General features: G+C 40.7%; 2 protein-coding genes across 2 annotated transcripts; both read right to left on the bottom strand.

Annotated features, from left to right (window-relative positions):
- Positions 1–2,161: 2,161 nt before the first annotated feature.
- LOC138367857 (golgin subfamily A member 6-like protein 2) lies at positions 2,162–6,552 on the bottom strand. The gene is made up of 3 exons (XM_069329841.1): positions 5,997–6,552; positions 3,375–4,049; positions 2,162–2,286 (listed from the first exon to the last, which is right to left on the bottom strand). Exons 1-3 carry the CDS (start codon positions 6,550–6,552, stop codon positions 2,162–2,164), a joined length of 1,356 nt encoding a protein of 451 aa, XP_069185942.1.
- A 6,756-nt stretch (positions 6,553–13,308) lies between these two features.
- Positions 13,309–22,103, bottom strand: LOC138367856 (mRNA decay activator protein ZFP36L3-like). Its single transcript, XM_069329840.1, has 2 exons — positions 21,641–22,103; positions 13,309–13,418 (listed from the first exon to the last, which is right to left on the bottom strand). Exons 1-2 carry the CDS (start codon positions 22,101–22,103, stop codon positions 13,309–13,311), a joined length of 573 nt encoding a protein of 190 aa, XP_069185941.1.
- Between the last annotated feature and the right edge of the window lie 323 nt (positions 22,104–22,426).

Genomic DNA, 22,426 nt, shown 5'->3' with positions numbered 1-22,426 from the left:
CAGCCAGCCTCGACACTCCCCAAACTCTACCAAAATTACGTTAATACATATATATATATATAATTATAAATAAATAAATAAATAAATAAATATGTTTATTCGGGTAAGGTACATACATACAAGTGATGTTACATTAATGGATTGATATATAGATAGAGCTAGTACATACAATGCCTAAAGCCACTATTACTCAATGCGTTTCACACTTGTCACGGCCCTGGGAACAATACAAGAAATTAAGACCACACTGTGGTACACTCCACAATAATCATTGCCAGGAATCACTGGCGTTACACATACCTGAGCGCTCAGTGTTGGAATTCCACACCTGCAAGACCACACAGGAAATGATATCACTCTGTCCCACGGATGATCAAAAATGACTACCACAATGAAATAATATAATTATTTCTTGGACATCCTCTCAGTCCTTGGCTAATCTATGTATACTCTGTTCCCGTGTGTACCCACACACACACACACACTATGTCTGTGTACACAAGACGTAAGTCCCTCTGGACTGACAAGATGAAACAAAGGTGATTATCTCCTCGCCCACACTCCACTCCACCTGAACAGGTGCTGCGTGACAATGTGACGGAACACTTGACCTCGAATTCAAGCTTTTAGAGACTAACTGATCACAGAAATACACACATAAGTACTTACTCATTCATACTGCCGGCTGCACACCATTCCCATACATTAGGCACCCCGCTTCCGGTGGCTGGCTCGCTCCGGGTGGCGTAGGCAGTGGTAATACCTTACGTGGTATTTATTCGAAAAATTTGCGCACACTCGAACCCCTCCCACTCAACACACGGCTCGGCTCGCACCCTCGACCCACCGGTGAAGTGTAGCGTTCGTAGCCAGGTGATGCGCACAACGATAGCGTCTCACACAAACATGGGAAATCTGCCTTGACACTGACACGAATTTACCCGTTCCCATCGACTACTACAGAGCACTAGCAAGTCTAATCATCACTGGTATGGGATCTACGAGTCTGTTACTGCTCGTATGCACATTCCCCACGATCCCAGATCACTGTACCTCTACCCACTGTACACAATGTCTTAAACCCCTCCAAGCGACGACTTCGGCCGGATTATGTGACGACCGCTGTCGTTGGTGAAGCAGGAAGCATCAGCAGTTGAGTAGTCCAGCCACCACGACGCCCTATACTTCAATTTGGCCGAATTGAGTACAGAGAGCGTCTTGACAAGGTGGCAGCTGGGTTCTGAATGATGCTCACACCGACGCTCCCCGCGTCTTTCTCGAAATAACCAATGAGAGGAAGGCATACAGCGGCCTACCCCTCTCATCCAATCAGCGACGGTGTAGCATAGCCCCTAGGGCAACTCCAAGATGGCCGACCAACATGGCGGCTCAAGATGTTTACTAAGATGGCGGCTGTTTCCATGACAACGACTCAAGTGGCCAGCGAGCGCGGGAGGCCCACAGCTCACCCACGCCAGCGGCCTAGCTGTTCCCGCGCAAAGTTGTCTGGCTCCATGCCATACAATGAGATGATGCTATCAGCTCTAGCACTGTCCACAGACATGCCACCCCAGCCAGGGTAACATTTATGGACTGCTGATGACTGGGGCTCTCACATGAGCCCAAACACTAGATGTTTCGGTTGCTGGTTACCAAACTTAAGTCCGCCCACTTAACAAGTGCACTTAACAAGTGTACTGGCTCGCACAGGCATAAGAGCACTATTGTTAGTGAGATGGTGAACCATCCCCTCACAAGAGCTCTTGGCTCTTTAATCCGGTCCGTCCTTTCCTCTGGGCACTCCACGGAAGTTGGATGGCTTCTCAGACTGTCTGCAGAATCGAAGCGGAGCTTAAATCTACTGGTAAGGGCTCTCTAGATCCGGAGCTTGCTCGAGCGCGTCTTCCCTCTATGACGGCTCATGAAGTACTCTTCCTGCCCAGGCGCCAGCCGCCCCGAGCCCTCCGCCTCGTGACGTCACACCGCCCGAGGGCTCTCGTCATTGGTCACTTCTGGCACGTGACCTCACCTGGCCAATTAGGTGCCGGGAATCGTCAGGACGTCTTGGCGGGAAACAGGATGACTCTACACCGTCCTGTGCCTCAAAAGGCGTAAGCCCCCCATGCATTATGAAAACTTAGCTGGCCATTTTATATCCAGCTTAATTGCGCTCCATGCTTTCCCACACATGAAAATGTTCCCTGAACATCAGAGAATACTTAGGGTACGGAGATATGATTCTTCTCAGCTGGGAAGGAAGAAATATAGGGGTGGACACCGTCACAGCTGCTAAAGAAAACAGATTTGAAATTAAATTCCTATGGATACCATCACATGTTGGCATCTCAAGGCATGACACTGTTGATATGCTTGCAAAGACAGCCTGTAGAAAACCAGTGGTAGAAATTGATATGGGTGTTTCACTAGCAGTGACAAAGAGAATACTTAAATAAATGTCTAATGAAGATCTCATCGACCTAACAAATTCACAAAGACCTGAAAGTTGTAGCATAAAATATTATGATAGATATCGTGAGGAGACATTCACATATGGGACTAATAGAACAAGAACCCGGCAATGTGATATTATAGTGGCCAGAATACGACTGGGATATAGACGTATCTGGCAGCTTTCTCAAAACCCAAATGTCGAGTACACAATGTGTCAACTTTGTGAAAGAGAAAACATGCACTCTCTTGAACATTATATTGTAGAATGTCCCATATTGACTGACTTTCGCCCTCCTGGGCTACGGTATGCTGAACTGTGTAATTACTATATGAGTACTGGAACAATTGATGATATATTGGTCTTGTACCCAAGGTTAACCATGTAATGTATCAATTATACAATGTATGTATGTAATGTGACTATATAACGTGAGCTTGTAAAAGCACCTTCATCATCTTTAGTGATTAAGTGCTTAATTGCACACTAGTTTCTCTATCAGCTATCTCACCCTGTCAGAGTAAAAGAGACAAATGTATGTGAATGCATGTGTGTGTATATGTATATGTATGTGTATAAAGTATCTATGGAAGCTGATCAGAATTACATTTCACCTTTGTAAATGCACATTAATGACACTATGTAAAAGACACATCTAACACTTTATGTAGGGCATACGTAAATCTGTGTATCTATGTATTTACGTCTGTAGGTTAGCTTAGCATTTTAAAAGCACCGTATCACCTTCTGTGGTTGAGTGTTCAATAAACCCTTGAATTATATGTTTAACACATTTCTAACCCTGTCCATGGAGGACAGAAGAAAATGTATATTTGCTGGTTAGCATTGTAACTGTGTGGCCACGTCAGTGGTGGAAAATAATAATAATAAAAAAAAATTGCATCACCGCCATCGATTTCAATACCACCAGCCATGGCATCACCACCAGCCATGGCGTCACCACCAGCCATGGCATCACCACCATCGATTTCATCACCACCAGCCATGGAGTCACAAGTTGCCATGGTGTCACCACCATCCATTGCGTCACTACCATCCATTGCGTCATCACCTGCTATTGCGTCAACACCAGCTATGGCCTCACCACCAGCCATGGGGTCACCACCAGCCATGGCGTCACCACTATCCATTTCATCACCACCAGCCATGGCGTCACCACTATCCATTTCATCACCACCAGCCATGGAGTCACCACCAGCCATGGCGTCACCACCAGCCATGGCGTCACCACCAGACATTGAATTACCACCAGCCATTGCATCACCACGAGCCATGGCGTCACCACCAGTAATTGCATCACGACGTGCTATGGCCTCACGACCAGCCAAGGCGTCATCACCATCCATGTCGTCACCACCATCCATGTCGTCACCACCAGACATGGCGCCACCACCAGCCAATGCCTCACCACCAGCAATGGCGTCACCACCAGCCATGGCGTCGCCAGCAGCCATAACATCATCACCAGACATTGCGACCCCAACAGCCATGGCCTCGCCACATACCATGGCATCGTCATCACCAGACAAGGCGTCACCACCAGTAATGGCGTCACCACCGGCCATGACGTCACCACCAACTGTTGTGGAATGGGACTTTTAACTCAACTATATTAATATATAATTAAGAAATCGAATTACTCAAAGGACCATCCACTTTTGAGAAAAGAGGGAAAACAAATAAATGGATTATAAGACTGACACTGTGGTACCAGTGCCTATGGATGTTAGATTATTTGGTAATTATTTGAAGAGCATGAATGGACTGTAATAATAATTAATTGAGAGTTTAAATCCTCAAACTTCAACACTGGGGGGTATTACTAGAAATAATATATATCTAGGATAATGACTGGTGCTGGTTCGATACCAGTTGGTTAATTATATCAATACACATTATAGAATCAGAAACTAAATGTAGATTCAATATGATGATAATATAGTAAGATTATTAAGCCTATTAAATAAATTGTCAAATCATAGGAAATTATATATGAAACATTGCTACACACTGAGAAACAAAATATTAGATATATGTAATTTCTCTTAGAATATTATATGTATAAGAAATGTAAATACATAATAGAAATAATATTAGCATCAGTCAAAGAAATCTACGAAAGAGAGACAGTAAGGCTTAGTTGTAAGAAGACTTCACTAAACCCGTTTCACTGTTCGAATACTCGTAGACGTGATCACATTGCCCAAATAATGGATGATACACCAATAGGGAATGTCGTGTGTAGAGGAAGAATTTCTCTGCTTGTCCTCACCAACACACTGTAATCACAAAAATGTTATAGAATTGGACTGGGCTAGAGATTTATTCCACTATTCATTAAAACTTGAGAATAACGTGGAAAGAAACGAACATGAGTGTTTTGGTCGGTAAATGACATAACGACGAGCTACCTACAGTAATAATTTATGAGATAGTGCACTACACATAAAATATACATAACGTAGGCTTGTAGGCACATTTACAGTCGCCGATATCACGTCAATTAATCCCTGACGTTCACTGCTATTGAAGGTCAAATTCGGGGACGCGATTATCTTCTCAGAAACGAGAATATACAGTAAGAAGCACTGTGCGACTACGTATTCTATCTGCAATGGCTGCCGATTGTAAATCTGTGTGTACTCGTGGCGAAGCCGTGTGCCAAAAAGCCACCTCCCCCATACCCAGAGGCCCGAACACGCATGCACAGAGACGCTCATAGCGATCTCGAGCTTAAACCAATTTGGTTTACTAGTAATTATTGAGGGAAATAAAGGAGTACGATTTAAACTATCGTCACCAGTAAATATGTTGAATAATAATAATACCTCTTCTCGCAAGGCAATTGCGGGAAGAGGTATTCGCATAATTCGCAAAATGAATACTTCTTTCATAATGAACAATATTTTTAGAAAGAAAGAACAATTAACTGAACTCTATAAATCTCTAAAATTCGTGGAAGACTTCATGTTTGAGTCTGCTATCGACGCTTGGTGTCAAGATGGCTGGGTAATTTCTATCTAAATCATGCCTGATTTAGCATATCATGCCTGATACACCAACGATTTTAATTCTACTTGTTAGTGTTATTAGTAAATGTTAATATAAGAAGTTGAGAGGAGGTTCTTCTTCACCACCAGCCATGGCCTCTCCACCCGCTATGGCCTCACCACCAGCCATGTTGTCATCACCAGCCATAGAGTCACCACCATCCAAGGCGTCACCACCAGCCATGTCGTCACCAGGAACCATGGATTCACATTCAGCCTTAGCGTCACCACCAGCCATGGAGTCATCACCAGCCATAGCATCGTCACACCAGTCTCCGTGGAGTAGTAGTAAGACACTCACCTGGCGTTCCGCGAGCGCTTTGTCATGGGTTCGTATCCTGGACGGGGAGGATTTACTGGACGCAAATCCTTATTGTAGCCTCTGTTTAACTCAACAGTAAAATGGGTACTTGGTTTTAAAAACGATTCTTCGTGAGGGACGTATTCCGGTGACCTGCCCGAAACTCTACGCGTACTAGTGGCTGTACAAGAATGTAACAACTCTTGTATATATCTATCATCATTATCATCAATACCAACCATGGAGTCACCACAAGCCATGGCGTCACCATCAGCCATGGCGTCACCACCACCAGCCATGGCATCACCACCATCCATTGTGTTATCACCAGCCATGGCGTCATCTCCAGTTACGGAGTCATCCCCAACCATTGCGTCACTACCAGCCATGGCGTCATCTCCATTTACGGAGTCATCCCCAACCATTGCGTCACTACCAGCCATGGCGTCATCTCCAGTTACGGAGTCATCCCCAACCATTGCGTCACTACCAGCCATGGCGTCACCACCAGCTATAGCATCACCACCAGTAATGTAGTCACCATCAGACATGGCGACATCACCAGCCATTGTGTCTCCACCAGCAATGGAGTCATCACCAGCTATGGTGTCATCACCTTCCATGGCATCATCACCAACAATGGCGTCACCATTAGCCATTTCGTTACCACCAGCCATGGTGTCACCACCAGCCATGTCAGCACCTCCAGCCATTACGTCATCACCAGCCATGGTGTCACCACCAGCCAATGCGTCACCACCAGGTATGGTGTCACCACCTGCCATTGCGTCACCACCAGGTATGGCGTCATTACCAGCTATGGTGTCACCACCTGCCATTGCGTCACCACCAGGTATGGTGTCACCACCAGCTATGGTGTCACCACCTGCCATTGCGTCACCACCAGGTATGGTGTCATCACCAGCTATGGTGTCACCAACTGCCATTGCGTCACCACCATGTATGGCGTCATTACCAGCCATGGCATCAACCACCAGCTATGGTATCGTCAACACCAGCCATGCAATCGTCACCACCAGCAATGGCATCGTCACCACCAGCCATGATATCATCGCTACCAGCCATGGAATCGTCACCACCAGCTATTGCATCGTGACCTCCAGCCATGGCATTGCCACCACCAGAGAGGATCAACAACAACCTCAGTCTGTCCCACCAACATTGGTCCACCCAGGATGGACCCCAGGATGGACGGACCCCACTGGACCCCAAGTCGCTTCTCAAAGACCCATGGGAGAAAAAAGAAAGAAGAAGAGGAGAGAGGGAAGGGAGTTATCAGGGGAAAGCGCCGAACGATTATGATTATATAGCACGTGGAAGGGGTAAGGATAAGGATTTGTGATGGGACGGGTGGAAAGAATGGTGCCCAACCACTTGGATGGTTGGGGATTGAACGCCGACCTGCATGAAGCGAGATCGTCGCTGCACCGCCCAGCTCAAGTGGTAGGGCTAGAAGAGGAGGAGAAGATAAGGCCAAGCTAGGACATGATGCCTAGTGTCCCTTCTTGGTGTCAGCATCATTGCATGGAGCGTAATTGCAAGACAGAATCGTTTGTCTTAACTGGCTGCCGCTCCAGCAAGCATGTTGCTCTGTTGAGTGATTCCCCCCTGTGTCGTGCAAACTTGATGTAGCTGTCAGAAGTGGCTCTCTGAAGGAGGCGTGCTGGAGCAACAGGGAGACTGAGAATAGAATGGATTCTACGGTGCCAACTACAAGGAGGTTTCGAAACTTACAGTTCCCTTTATGCTGTGAAGAACCCCAAGATACGGCCATCATGGTGATGAACGTAGGGCCAATTCAAGATCAGTTGAGACAACCGAATTCCACAGTCCTGTGCGCAGTGCAAGAAGTAGTTTCCACTGCGTTGTTGTGCGTCAACGACAGAGAGGCGTCTGATGCAGTTGTGTTGATGAAAGGCGTCACAGGAATATCTACAAAACCAAGCAGTGATATCGCCCAACCAGAGACAACTGATGTCGGTCGTACTTGTAGGCCCCTCCTAACCACTGCATACTCCGCCTCCACGCAGGTCGCACACCAAACCTGTGTCAGGTTAGGTTAGGGTCAGTAAGTTTCATTTCTTTGAACTGTAACCTGGGGCTGGTCCTCTCCCCGAGTTCGGTTGAGATGATCTACCTGCACACCTGCTCTAACAAGGTGGTCCTTTATAGACTTACCTCGCCTCCAGGCGATCATGGGAGGGTTTTGTGGGAATTTTACCCAGGATGGATGTTCACTGTACGTTTCCCTCGTCCATGTCCATACTTCCTGGAGTTTTATCTTAAGCTGTGCAGCAAGGCCGAGGAAAAAAAGGGTTGGAAGAATCCATCTCTTGTCTTCCACTTCTTGGTTCTAGGTCTGAGTAGCTCTGCCCTTGTTTTTCTCTGAGTTTCCCCTGGGCCGCATGTATTATTGTCTCTGGGTAAACAAAAACATATTTTTCAAACAAAAATAAAATAAAACAAACTGGGTAAACAAAAACATATTTGTCTCTGTGTAAACATAAAAACATATTTTGTCAAACAAAAACATATTTTTGTTTGTTAGAGTAGGATGATGAAAAATTGTTTAGCTAGGATGTAATTTTTTTTTATAAAGTTTTCCCACCCAGCTTATTGGCATTAACAGTGTTGCAAAAAATTATTAAGGGGGGAAAGGGAGATGTAACACCGTAAAGTTGTTTTGTATTTAATATATATATAGAACAGGAGTCCAAGGGGTTGCCATAGCCAGGGGGTGGTAATGGGGGACGAGCTCCCATGACCTATAAAATGCTCCTATACGGCTTGCGTCTCCAATAGCCTCTGACAACCAAGTCCAACTCCTGGCCTGCATGGGTGGCTTAGGCTTTAAGTTCGGCGGAACTGCTTTTACCGACAGGAGAAGGGGTGAGGGCGTGCCTCTGGCGCTTTAAAAACAGCTGCTCCGGGTAGATGGGACTCGATAGCCTGGGAAGGTAGCCCATCTAGGGGAAGGAAAACCCTGATTTTAAACCACCGCTACCTTGCGGCCATACCCCTTTTTTGGGAAAGGCTTCAGGAGTCAACCTCGAGGAAAAACCCAGAGTTGGATCCCCTAAGTCAGTTCGTTGTTAACGTCGACCTCGTTCTGGCAGCTCCTGCAACGTTGCTGGAACCATGTGTATTGGCATTTGCCTTTCTATTGGATAATTTCAGCAACGTGGAGAGGAGGGACCTGCTGCATGGGTAACAGCTTCTCCTTCAAATCTACCTACCCAGGCTTTGCGCCCTGTCAGGGCGCAAGTCCATAGTCTTTCGAGACTGAAGGATGCCTACTACTACTAGAACAAGAAGTCACAGACAAGATGTCGAGAGGCGTCAGGTTGGCGGCCCCTAGTAATTAAGAAACTCTCACCTCTACGTGTTAATGACCACCAAGTGACCAAGGTCAGGTCATGGGAAGTTGACCTGGTCTCCGCTAATCTCATAATTGCAGGCGGCTAGCCAGGGGTGACCTTCAAACATGCCCCCAATTTAAGGTGTGGCTTGGTAGAGTGCCTGGGGCTATCTACTTGTGGGTGGAGTTAGCTAGTTGGTCCCCAATATATACCAAGGTATTGTACACAGAGATAGACAGAGAGACAGGAGACAGGAGAACAGCCAGCAGAGCAGAACCGAGAGGCTGTCAGCCAGACGGGGCGGACAGTCTCTGTCAACTACAGTCCCCCCCCCCCCTCTCTCAAGCCAGCTATAGGCAGACACTTGGTGAGTTGATCATGAAAGGTGACGTAGTCGTGTTTACTAGTGTTGTGTGACAATCAGGGGGAAGACGGCTGTAATGGTCTCGAATTCCGGTGTAGTGACTCACTTGGTACATTAATAATGAACCTTCAGTTCGATTGCTGGAATTCTGATATTTATCATGCTAAATAAACAATTGATTCATTTACTTTTAATTTTACATTAATTGTGTTCCCAAGTTCTTGGAATTTATGATATATGCAAAATAGAGTGTAGAGTACTCTTTAGTTAAAGAATCTTGTCTGGAACATGATTCCAGTTAAATCATGCTAATGATGACCTGTTGATACTTTTAGAGAATTTTGTGATACCGACAAGTTCCATTCCTTGTCTTGTATATAATGGTCTTGAATGGATGGTGGCAGTCTACCTTCTACTATCTACTTTTCTACTTCTACCTCTACCACTACTTCCTATTCATCTCCGTACCCTCTCTCCCTTTTACCTGACTACACTCCTCCCTCCTCCCACCTAGTCCTCCCTCCTCCCTCACCCCAAACCCTCACTAATTACTGTTTTATTCATCTCTTTCCTTTCGTTTCTCTGATTCGTTCGTTTCAGTGAATTACTCAAGAGTTCTCTTGAGTCATGGGTACCTGTTCAGGTTACAATGCCTTGTGGTCTTGACACCTAGGTAATCAAATACCTAGGTCACCAGGTGATGAATTAGAGAGCTGCAGCAGGGACTCTGGGGGGAGCTTTAGATTATCTAACTGGCAGGGGGGGGGGGAATAATGGACAAAAGAGAGCTATTTCCCCCACTCCCCCATTAGAATATTTAAATAGGGGTGGAATAATGGACATGATAGAGCTATTTCCTCCACCCCGCATTACAACCTTCCATGGTGTCAGTAGTAGGGATGAAGGCTAAAGAGGATTTTTTTGTTTTAGAAAACAATCCCGTTTAGTGCTTCATGGTTTTCAGGTGAATCTGGGCAGTCACAGATTTGGAAGTAAGGAATTCTTACGAGGAAAATAATTTCTGAGATTTTATATGTTTGTTAAGAGTTCATATGATGAAAATAAGATCTTAGAAGTTTGTTAAGAGTTCCTATGGGAGAAATTAAAAAATCCCGTTTTGCATATCATGGTTTTCAGGTGAATTTGGGCAGACACTGATTTGGAATTAGGGAATTCTTATGAGAAAAATAATTTCATAGAAGTTTGTTAAGAGTTCAAAAGAGAAAAATAATTTCCGAGATCTTACAAGTTTGTTAAGAGTTCTTATTGGAGAAATTCAAATTTTTCAGAGTTCAGTTTTAAGAAAATATTTCAGAGTTTCAAATATTCATAGAAGTTTATTTATATGTCTATGACCAAATTTTGTAAAAATCAGTTTTAAGAAAATATTTCAGAGTTTCAAATAATCATAGAAGTTTATTTATATGTCTATGACCAAATTTTGTAAAAAGACCATTTTCAGAGAATATTGTCTTAGACGTTTTGTTACGGAAAACAGTATCTTAGTCATGATTTTAAGTTTTATAACCATTTACAGCTGTTTCACCTGTAAAAATACCGAAATTAACAGAGTCCTATTGTTAACCTAAATTCTTCAGAGTCCACTTTGTTAACAAAATTCTTCAGAGTGCAGTTTGTTCCTGAAAATATTCAGAGTCCAGTTTGTGCCTGAAAATATTCAGAGTCCAGTTTATCCCTGAAAATAATCAGAGTCAAGTCTTACCCTGAAAATTAACAGAGTCCACTTTGTGCCCAAAAATATTCAGAATCCACTCTGTGAGCAAAATTAGTCAGAGTCTGTTTGTAGACAGAAATTCGCCAGAGTCCAGTAAAGACCAAAAATTCATCAGAGTCCACTTTGTGCCAAAAATATTCAGTGTCAAGTTCATGATCAAAATTAATCAGAGCCCAATTTCAGACGTAATGAAATATATGAAGTCAATAAGCAAGTTCTAGCTCCTGTCTCCCTCCATAGTTCCCTCTCGTATCTTCGTTAATACCTATTCAATTTCCCTGAAACTTATACCCTCTGTATATCAGACACAGTAAATAAGATCAAGTCAGTTACTGAGCTGCAGCTCATGTCCTCCACCTTAGGTCAATGTTCATCAAATTAATTCAGATCAAGTCCCTCTCCAGTCTATCAAAATAAACATCATGGCCTTTAATACCCTTTTTGTACTCAGCTATGTAATATTCACACGGTCATATAACACCTTTACCTTCAATACCTTTTTGTTTTTTTGTACTCAGTAAGCAATAATCACACGGTCAAAATCTCACCTTACTCTTTCCCTCCTTTACCTTCTCATCCCCAACTTACCCTAACCTTCAATAATCGTACTGTATTTGCATATTTTCTCTATATTCACTGTGTACCTCGCATTCTTTTCCATGTTTTGTGTGTTCACTCCATGTTCTACAAATGTTCACAGCGTGCTCAGTTCATATTTTTTCACCAGTTTCTCAATTTTTCTCTGTTTTCTACCATTTTCCCTGTATGTTCACTATGCTCTTTGTCATGTTTTCATATGCGTCATATGTTCTCTGTACAACTTTTATAGTCAATATTCATGTTCTCAATGTTCTTAGCTTGTTCTTCACATGTTCAGTGTTCATTTTTTTGTATTCCCTGTGTTCCTTATCATGTCTTCATGTTCTCTGTAAGTTCATATTCCCTGCATGTTCACTGTGTTCATCAACTTTTTTTACATGTTTTCTGTGTTCCCCGTTTGTTCACTGTGTTCATTCCCTTACTTAGTCTCAATTTTTTTTCTTTGTTCCTTTAAACCAATTGTTTCTTCCATTCAATAACTAGTTCTTTGTCAAATATTATCAACTGCAATACAGTTCCCCCAACAAATTTAGTCACCCAGTTTAATTTGCAAAACTATGTCAAAGTAATTCTCGTAGTTAACTTAAAATTTCTTACCATCATCGTTCTTAACTAAAATAATCTTTCTCTTAGCTAAAAATAGTCAAAGGAAACCTTCCAATACTGTTAATAACTAACTTTATCCATCGTCCAGTAACTGAAAATAGTCTTGTTCATCATTTCTTAACAGCCATTATGTTTCTTCAAGTAAGAAAAAATAGCTAAAGGTATCTTTCATCGCTGCTGTTAACTGACATTATACTTTGCGGAGAGCAAAAAATAGTCTCCGTCATCATATTTTCTTGTCTTTCCTCAACTAAAAATAGTCAAATGGAACATCGTTCTACACTTTTGTAACTAACTGTATACTTCAATGAGTAAGAAAAATAGTCAAAGACACTCTTCGAGACATCAAAGACTTACTCATTTCATCAATGTTGCACTCAAAGACATCCTTTGAGACATCAAAGACACTCTTTGAGACATCAAAGACACTCTTTGAGACACCGAAGTTACTCTTCGAGACATCAAGGCCACACTCAGATACACCCAAACTACTCTTCGTCCATCAAAGTTATTCTCAGAGATATCTAAAGTTATACTCAGAGACTTCTAAAGTTAATCTCGGTCATCAAAGTTAATCTCTAAGTCTCCTTCGTTATTCAGTGAAGCTATCTGAGACATCCTCATTCAACAAAGCTGTCCTCAGAGCCATCAAAAAGTTAAATACTGTCATCAAGTTAATCTCTAAGTATCCTTTCGTACATCAGAGAAGCTTTCTAAGATATCTTTGTTCATCAAAGTTATTCTCAGAGACATCTAAAGTTATTCTCGGAGACACCAGAGTCATCAAAACTTATTCTCAGAGCTACCAAAATTTATTCTCAGAGTCATCATAGGTGTTGCCAGATTCATCAAAGGAATTCTCAGAGTCATCTAAGGTAATCTCTAACTCACTCTCGTTCATCAAAAGTTGTTCTATATGACATCAAAAGTTGTTCTCTGAGCTATCAAAAATACTACTCATGTTCTCAAAAGTCTTCAAAGATATTCTCAGAGTCATCAAAGGTAATCTCTAACTCACATTCGATCGTCATAATCATTCTCTAAGTCATTAAAGTTGTTCTCTAAGACACCAAAGTCATTCTCAGAGTCATCAACAGTTATTCTTAGTCATCAAAGGTTATTTCTAAGTCACTTTCATTTATCGAAGTTATTCTCTAAGTCATGAAAGTTATTCTCAGAAACATTAAAAATTAATCTCAGTCATCAAAAAGGTAATCCCAGTCATCAAATGTTATTCTCTAAGTAACCTTTCGTTCATCAGAGAAGCTTTCTAAAACATCTTAGTTCATCAAAGTTGTTCTCTACATCATAAAAGTTATTCACTAAGTAACCTTTCGTTCGTCAGAGAAGCTTTCTAATACATCAAAGTTGTTCTCTAAGACATCAAAGTTATTTTCAGAGTCACCTTCGTTAATCAAAGAAACTCTCTTTCTTCCAATAAGTTATTTTTTAAGACATCTTAAGTCATAAAATTTCTCTCCAAAATATAACTAGTTCAGCTTTTCATATTAAACCTGCACTTCTGTTAAAATATATTTTCTTAGACACTTTACCTTTAAAACTGTTCTGTGTACAACACTGCTAAAACCTACCTAACCTATCCTCCCCACCCAATGTTACTTATTTACCTATCATAACGTTCCTAAACCTAACCTAGCTTACATAACCTAACCTAACTAACCCTATCCTTACTTAACTTAACCTAACCTAACTTACCCAACCTAACTTAACTTAACTAACCCAACCTAACCTAACTTGCATAACCTAACCTATCTTACCCAACATAACCTAACCTAAACCAGCTTAACTAACCTAACCTAACTTAACGTGCTTAACCTAACCTAACTTACCCAACCTAACCTAACCTAACTTAGCTTGCATAACCAAACCTAACCTAACTTGCATAACCTAACATTACCTAACTTAACATAACATATCCTAACTTACCAAACCTAACCTAACTTAACTAACCAAACCTAACCTAACAAAACTTACCTAAAATATCATACCTAACCTAACTTACCTATCCTAACTTAACTTACCTAACCTAACTTACATAACCTAACTTACCCTTCCTAACTTAACTAACCCAACCTAACCTAACCTAACTTGCATAACCTAACCTACCCAACTTGACCTAACTTAACTAACCTACCCTAACTTGCATAACCTAACCTACCCAACCTAACCTAACTTAACTAACCTACCCTAACTTGCATAACCTAACCAAACTTACCCAACCTAACCTAACCTAATTTACCCAACCTAACCTAACCTAACATAACTTACTTAACCTATCATACCTAACCTAACCTAACTTGTATAACCTAACCTATCTTAGCCTAACTTACATAACCTAACTTACCTAACCTAGCTTACATAACTTAACCTAACCTAACTTACCTATCCTAACTTAACTAACCTAACTTACCTTACCTATCCTAACTTAACTAACCTAACCTAACCTAACTTACCTTACCTTACCTAACCTACCTTAACCTAACCTAACTTACCTAACCTAACCTACATAACCTAGCTTACCTACCCTAACTTACCTAATCTAGCTTACATAACCTATCCTAACCTAACTTACCTAACCTAACGTACCTAACTTTACGTAACTTAACCTAACCTAACTAACCTAACCTTTCCTTGCCTAACTTAACCTAACCTAACTTGCATAATCTAACTTAACGTTACCTAACTTAAAGTAAATTACCTAACGCAACCTTACATACCCAATCTGACGTAACCTAACTCACCTAGACCAACCAGACATGACCTAACTTATATAATTATTAATGCGTATCTTTTGGGTTTCGTCAATCAACGTCGCATATTCATTTGATCATTTCAATAGTTAATTTCTCAAATGATTATTTATGCATTTCATGTGCTATTTGTTAAAGATTGGGGATTTAAGCATTTCAAAGGATTTTTGTTATATATGGGCATTTGTTCCTTTCAATTGTTATTTTTCTCAAATGGTGGTATACGCATTTCAAGTGCTATTTGTTAGAGATTGGGTGTTTAAGCATTTCAAAGAATTTTTGTTATATATGGGCATTTACTCGTTTCAAGAGTTAATTTCTCAAATGGTCATTTTTGCATTTCAAGGGTTATTTGTTAAAGTTTATCACGTTGCTCATAAGTTGTATTTATTATGTTATAATTGTTCTTATTCTTCCACCCCTTAACCTAACCTCTTCAAGCTTAGTGTATTCATTATGTTGGATATCATTTGTTCTTATTCCCCAACCCTTTAACCTAACCTTAAAGTTAGACAAGGATAGGTTAAGTAAGTTAGGCTAGGTTAAGTTAGGTAAGGTAAGGTAAGGTACGTTAGGTTAGGTAAGTTAGGTTAGGATAGGTTATGTAAGCTAGATTATGTAGGTTAGGTTAAGATAGGGTAGGTAAGATAGGGTATGTAAGCTAGGTTAGGTAAGTAAGGTTAGGTTAAGGTAGGTTTGGTAAGTTAGGTAAGGTAAGTTAAGTTAGGTTAGATTAGGTTAGTTAAGTTAGGATAGGTAAGTTAAGTTAGGTTAGGTTAGGTTAGTTATGATAAGATAGGTAAGTTAGGTTAGGTTAGGTTATGTAAGCTAACCTATGTAAGCTAACTCGCTTTTCGACAAACTAACACACTTCGTAGCAATCTAGTTCACACTGCTCCTCCTGCTTCTAATGCTGCTGGTGTCTACTCTATTTCCTGTTCATCTTGTCCTCTCCAATACTTTGGCGAAACTGGCCGTACACTGAATGACAGACTTAAAGAACACAAGAGAAGTGTTATGTCTGCAGACACTAACAATGCTCTCTTCTGCCATGTGAGGGATTCTAATCATCCCATTGATTGGTCTTCCTCCAAAATAATCTTTCCTGCCTCTACTCTACACAGACGCCGTCTTGTAGAATCGGCTCTTATTAACAATGTACCCAACATGAACTTGAGTCCTGGCTTTGTTGCTGTGGACTCTTCCCTTTCACAGTATATACTCAAATGCTCTAATCTTTCTAACAAACGTGACTTAACACAAGCTTTCCCCCTTCCATTTCTTTCTTTCTCTTTCCCTTTCTTTCTCTCTTCTCCCTTTTTCTGTTCATTGTCTTCTACGCTCCCTTGCTATCCTCTTCTTATTCCTATTACTATCTCCTTCGGTGGTTATATTAGGAGCTGCCTCGTATGGGCCAATAGGCCTGCTGCAGTTCTCATTACTACTATCCCCTACACCTGACTTTCCTCCTCAGCTCTCTCTTGCCTATTTAATACCTGTCCCTACCTGTCCTCATCACAATCGACTTGAGAATGGTCCAGGACGGACCGAAACGTCGTCGTCCCTTCAATTTCTAGTGTGTGGTCTGGTCAACATACTTCAGCCACGTTATTGTGACTCATCGCCTGCTTATGTAAGCTAGGTTAGGTAAGGTTATGTAAACTAGGTTAGGTTATGTACGCTAGGTTAGGTAAGGTTATGTAAGCTAGGTTAGGTAAGTTAGGGTAGGTAAGTTAGGTAAGGTAAGTTAGGTTAGGTTATAGAAGCTAATTTAGGTTAGGTTAGGTTTGATAGGTTAAGTAAGCTATGTTAGGTTAGGTTAGGATGGGTAAGTTAGGTTAGGTTATGCAAGTTAGGTTAGGTTATGCAAGTTAGGTTAGGTTAGGTAAGTTAGGTTTGGTTAGGTTGGGAAGGTTAGGTTCTGCAAGTTAGGTTAGGTTAGGTTGGGAAGGTTAGGTTCTGCAAGTTAGGTTAGGTTAGGTTGGGTTAGTTAAGTTAGGAAGGGTAAGTTAGGTTATGCAAGTTAGGTTAAGTTAGGTTAGGTAAGTTAAGTTAGGATAGAGTAGTTAGGGTAGGTTGGTATGATAGGTTAGGTAAGTTATGATAGGTTAGGTTTGGATAGTTAAGTTAGGTTAGGTTATGTTGGGTAAGTTAGGATATGTTAGGTTAAATTACGTAAGGTTAGGTTAGGTTTGGTTATGCAAGCTAAGTTAGGTTAGGTTAGGTTGGGTAAGTTAGGTTAGGTTAAGCAATTTAAGTTAGGTTAGGATATTTAAGTTAAGTTAGGTTAGGTTATGTTGGGTAAGATAAGTTAGGTTATGCAAATTAGGTTAGGTTGATTTAGTTAGGTTAAGTTAAGAAAGGATAGGGTTAGTTAGGTTAGGTTATGTAAGCTAGGTTAGGTTTAGGAACGTTATGTTAGGTAAATAAGTAACATTGGGTGGGGAGGATAGGTTAGGTAGGTTTTAGCAGTGTTGTACACAGAACAGTTTTAAAGGTAAAGTGTCTAAGAAAATATATTTTAACAGAAGTGCAGGTTTAATATGAAAAGCTGAACTAGTTATATTTTGGAGAGAAATGTTATGACTTAAGATGTCTTAAAGAATAACTTGTTGGAAGTAGGAGACTTTCTTTGATTAACGAAGGTGACTCTGAAAGTAACTTTGATGTCTTAGAGAACAACTTTGATGTATTAGAAAGCTTCTCTGACGAACGAAAGGTTACTTAGCGAATAACTTTTATGATGTAGATAACAACTTTGATGAACTAAGATGTTTTAGAAAGCTTCTCTGATGAACGAAAGGTTACTTAGAGAATAACATTTGATGACTGGGATTAACTTTTTGATGACTGAGATTAATTTTTAATGTTTCTGAGAATAACTTTTATGACTTAGAGAATAACTTTGATAAATGAAAGTAACTTAGAAATTACCTTTGATGACTAAGAATAATTTTTGATGACTCTGAGAATGACTTTGATGTCTTAGAGAACAACTTTAATGACTTAGAGAATGATTATGACGAACGAATGTGAGTTAGAGATTACCTTTGATGACTCTGAGAATATCTTTGATGACTTTTGAGAACATGAGTAGTATTTTTGATAGCTCAGAGAATAACTTTAGATGACTTTGATGTTTTATAGAACAACTTTTGATGCACGAGAGTGAGTTAGAGATTACCTTAGATGACTCTGAGAATACCTTTGATGACTCTGGCAACACCTGTGATGACTCTGAGAATAACTTTTGGTAGCTCTGAGAATAAGTTTTGATGACTCTGGTGTCTCCGAGAATAACTTTAGATGTCTCTGAGAATAACTTTAGATGTCTCTGAGAATAAATTTGATGAACAAAGATATCTTAGAAGGCTTGTCTGATGTACGAAAGGATACTTAGAGATTAACTTGATGACAGTATTTAACTTTTTGATGGCTCTGAGGACAGCTTTGTTGAATGAGGATGTCTCAGATAGCTTCACTGAATAACGAAGGAGACTTAGAGATTAACTTTGATGACCGAGATTAACTTTAGAAGTCTCTGAGTATAACTTTAGATATCTTTGAGAATAACTTTGATGGACGAAGAGTAGTTTGGGTGTATCTCAGTGTGGCCTTGATGTCTCGAAGAGTAACTTCGGTGTCTCAAAGAGTGTCTTTGATGTCTCAAAGATTGTCTTTGATGTCTCAAAGAGTGTCTTTGATATCTCAAAGGATGTCTTTGAGTGCAACTTTGATGAAATGAATAAGTCTTTGATGTCTCGAAGAGTGTCTTTGACTATTTTTCTTACTCATTGAAGTATACTGTTAGTTACAAAAGTGTAGAACGATGTTCCATTTGACTATTTTTAGTTGAGGAAAAACAAGAAAATATGATGACGGAGACTATTTTTTGTGCTCCGCAAAGTATAATGTCAGTTAACAACAGCGATGAAAGATATCTTTAGCTATTTTTTCTTACTTGACGAAAAACAATGGCTGTTAAGAAATGATGAACAAGACTATTTTCAGTTACTGGACGATGGATAAAGTTAGTTATGAACAGTATTGGAAGGTTTCCTTTGACTATTTTTAGCTAAGAGAAAAATTATTTTAGTTAAGAACAGTGATGGTAAGAAATATTAAGTTAACTACGAGAATTACTTTGACATAGTTTTGCAAATAAAACTGGGTGACTAAATTTGTTGGGGGAACTGTATTGCGGTTGCTAATATTTGACAAAGAGTTAGTTAGTGAATGGAAGAAACAATTGGTTTAAAGAAACAAAGAACATAAAAAATTGAGACTAAGTAAGGGAATGAACACAGTGAACATACGGGGAACACAGAAAACATGTAGAAAAAGTTAATAAACACAGTGAACATGCAGGGAATATGAACTTACAGAGAACATGAAGACATGACAAGGAACACAAGGAACACAAAAAAATGAACACTGAACATGTGAAGAACAAGCTAAGAACATTGAGAACATGAATATTGACTATAAAAGTTGTACAGAGAACATATGACGCATATGAAAACATGACAAAGAGCATAGTGAACATACGGGGAAAATGGTAGAAAACAGAGAAAAATTGAGAAACTGGTGAAAAAATATGAACTGAGCACGCTGTGAACGTTTGTAGAACATGGAGTGAACACACAAAACATGGAAAAGAATGTGAAGAACACAGTGAATATAGAGAAAATATGCAAATACAGTACGATTATTGAATGTTTGGATAAGTTGGGGGATTAGAAGGTCAGGGAGGGGAAGGGTAAGGTGAGATTTTGACCGTGTGATTATTGCTTACTTGGGTAAACAAAAGGTATTGATGGTAAAGGTGTTATATGACCGTGTGAATATTACATAACTGAGTACAAACAGGGTATTAAAGGCCATGATGATTACTTTGATAGACTGGAGAGGGACTTGATCTGAATTAATTTGATGAACATTGAACTAAAGTGGAGGACATGAGCTGGAGCTCAGTAACTGATTTGATCTTATTTACTGTGTCTGATATACAGAGGGTATAAGTTTCAGGGAAATTGAATAGGTATTAACGAAGATACGAGAGGGAACTACGGAGGGAGACAGGAGCTAGAACTTGCTTACTGACTTCATATATTTCTCTACGTCTGGAATATGAACTGTTTAAATTTCGTGGAAATTGGGCTATTAGTAGCGAAAATGTGGTCTCTAACAAATTTTGGTCTTTAGTTGGGCTCTGATTAATTTTGATCATGAACTTGACACTGAATATTTTTGGGCACAAAGTGGACTCTGTTAATTTTCAGAGTAAGACTTGACTCTGATTATTTTCAGGCATAAACTGGACTCTGATGAATTTATGTCTACAACTGGACTCTGATGAATTTCTGTCTACAACTGGACTCTGAATATTAACCTAAAAATTTAGGTTAACAACAGGACTCTGTTAATTTTCAGGGTAAAACTTGACTCTGATTATTTTCAGGCATAAACTGGACTCTGATGAATTTATGTCTACAACTGGACTCTGATGAATTTCTGTCTACAACTGGACTCTGAATATTAACCTAAAAATTTAGGTTAACAACAGGACTCTGTTAATTTTCAGGGTAAAACTTGACTGATTATTTTCAGGCATAAACTGGCCTCTGATGAAATTTGAGCCTTAAACTGTCTCTGACTGTTTTTGGGTCTTTATAGGTGAAACAGCCGTAAATGGTTATAAAACTTAAAGTCATGACTAAGATGTCTGTTTTCCTTAACAAAACGTTTAAGACAATATTCTCTGAAAATGGTCTTTGAAAATTATTAGGTTTTGAAAACAGGTAAAATATGTTCGTAGAGTTTTACCTGGAAATGCTGTGTCCTAAAGGGGATTTTTTCCTGAATTTTTCTTTAAGATTTTCCTACTTATTTTCATCATAAGAATTCTTTAATTCCAAATCTATGACTGCCCAAATTCACCTGAAAACCATGAAGCGCTAAAGAGGAATTTGAATTTCCCTCATAAAAACTCTTAACAAACTTCTATGATCGTATTTTCCTCATAAGAACTCATAACAATCTTTTAAGATCTCAGAAATTATTTCCTCATAAGAATTCCTTAATTCCAAATCAGTATCTGCCCAAATTCACCTGAAACCCCCTGAAGACGTATGGGCCTCATTCCAAACTTCGTTGAATCCGGTGTGCCGTATCGTCCTCTTCCCTAATTTACCTGAAACCCCTGAATATGTAAGGGCCTCTTTTCCCCCCCAAAAAAGAGGCCATTCTTCATCCCTACTACTACTGGTGTCATCACCAGCCATGGCGTCACCACCAGCCATGGCGTCACCACCAGCCATGGCGTCACTCCAACCATGGCGTCACCACCACCCATTGCGTTACTACAAGCCATGGCGTCATCACCAGCCATGGCATCATCACCAGCCATGGTGTCACCACCAGCCATGGTGTCATCACCAGCCATATTGGCATCACCATCAGCCATGGCGTTACCACCAGCGATGGCATTACCACCAGCCATGGAGTCACCACCAGCCATGACATCACCACCAGCCATGGCTTCACCACCAGCCATGGCATCACCACAAGCCATGACATCACCACCAGCCATTGCATCATCATCAGCCATGGCGTCACCACCAGTGATGGCGTCACCACTAGCAATTGCGTCACCACCAGCCATGGCATCACCACTAGCCATTACATCACCACCAGCCATTGCGTCATCATCAGCCATGGCGTCACCACCAGTGAGGGTGTCACCACTAGCAATTGCGTCACCACCAGCCATAGCATCACCACCAGCCATGGCATCACCAACAGCTATAGCATCACCACCAGCCATGGCGTCATAACCAGCCATGGCGCCACCACCAGCCATGGCGTTACCACCAGCCATGGTGTCATCACCAGCCATGGCGTCACCACCAGCCATAGTGTCATTACGATGAAACAAACTAGGTTTGTTGTAAGAATTATCCAGAAGGTTCCAGAAGTCTCGTGTATGGACCTGACCTCAACCTTATGCATTCCACTGGGGATTAGCAAGTCTGAGTCACAAAATGGCTGGCGTCTTTGTTCATAGTTTCGTATAAGGAATCATTCTATAGTATTCACTTATTTAGAGAAATTAGCCCCTATTCATTTTGTATTCAAATTGTAATGTAT

This window comes from Procambarus clarkii, chromosome 23, assembly GCF_040958095.1.
Source record: "Procambarus clarkii isolate CNS0578487 chromosome 23, FALCON_Pclarkii_2.0, whole genome shotgun sequence".
In the NCBI taxonomy this organism is placed as follows: domain Eukaryota; kingdom Metazoa; phylum Arthropoda; class Malacostraca; order Decapoda; family Cambaridae; genus Procambarus; species Procambarus clarkii.
This window is presented reverse-complemented; position numbering and strand designations above follow the sequence as displayed.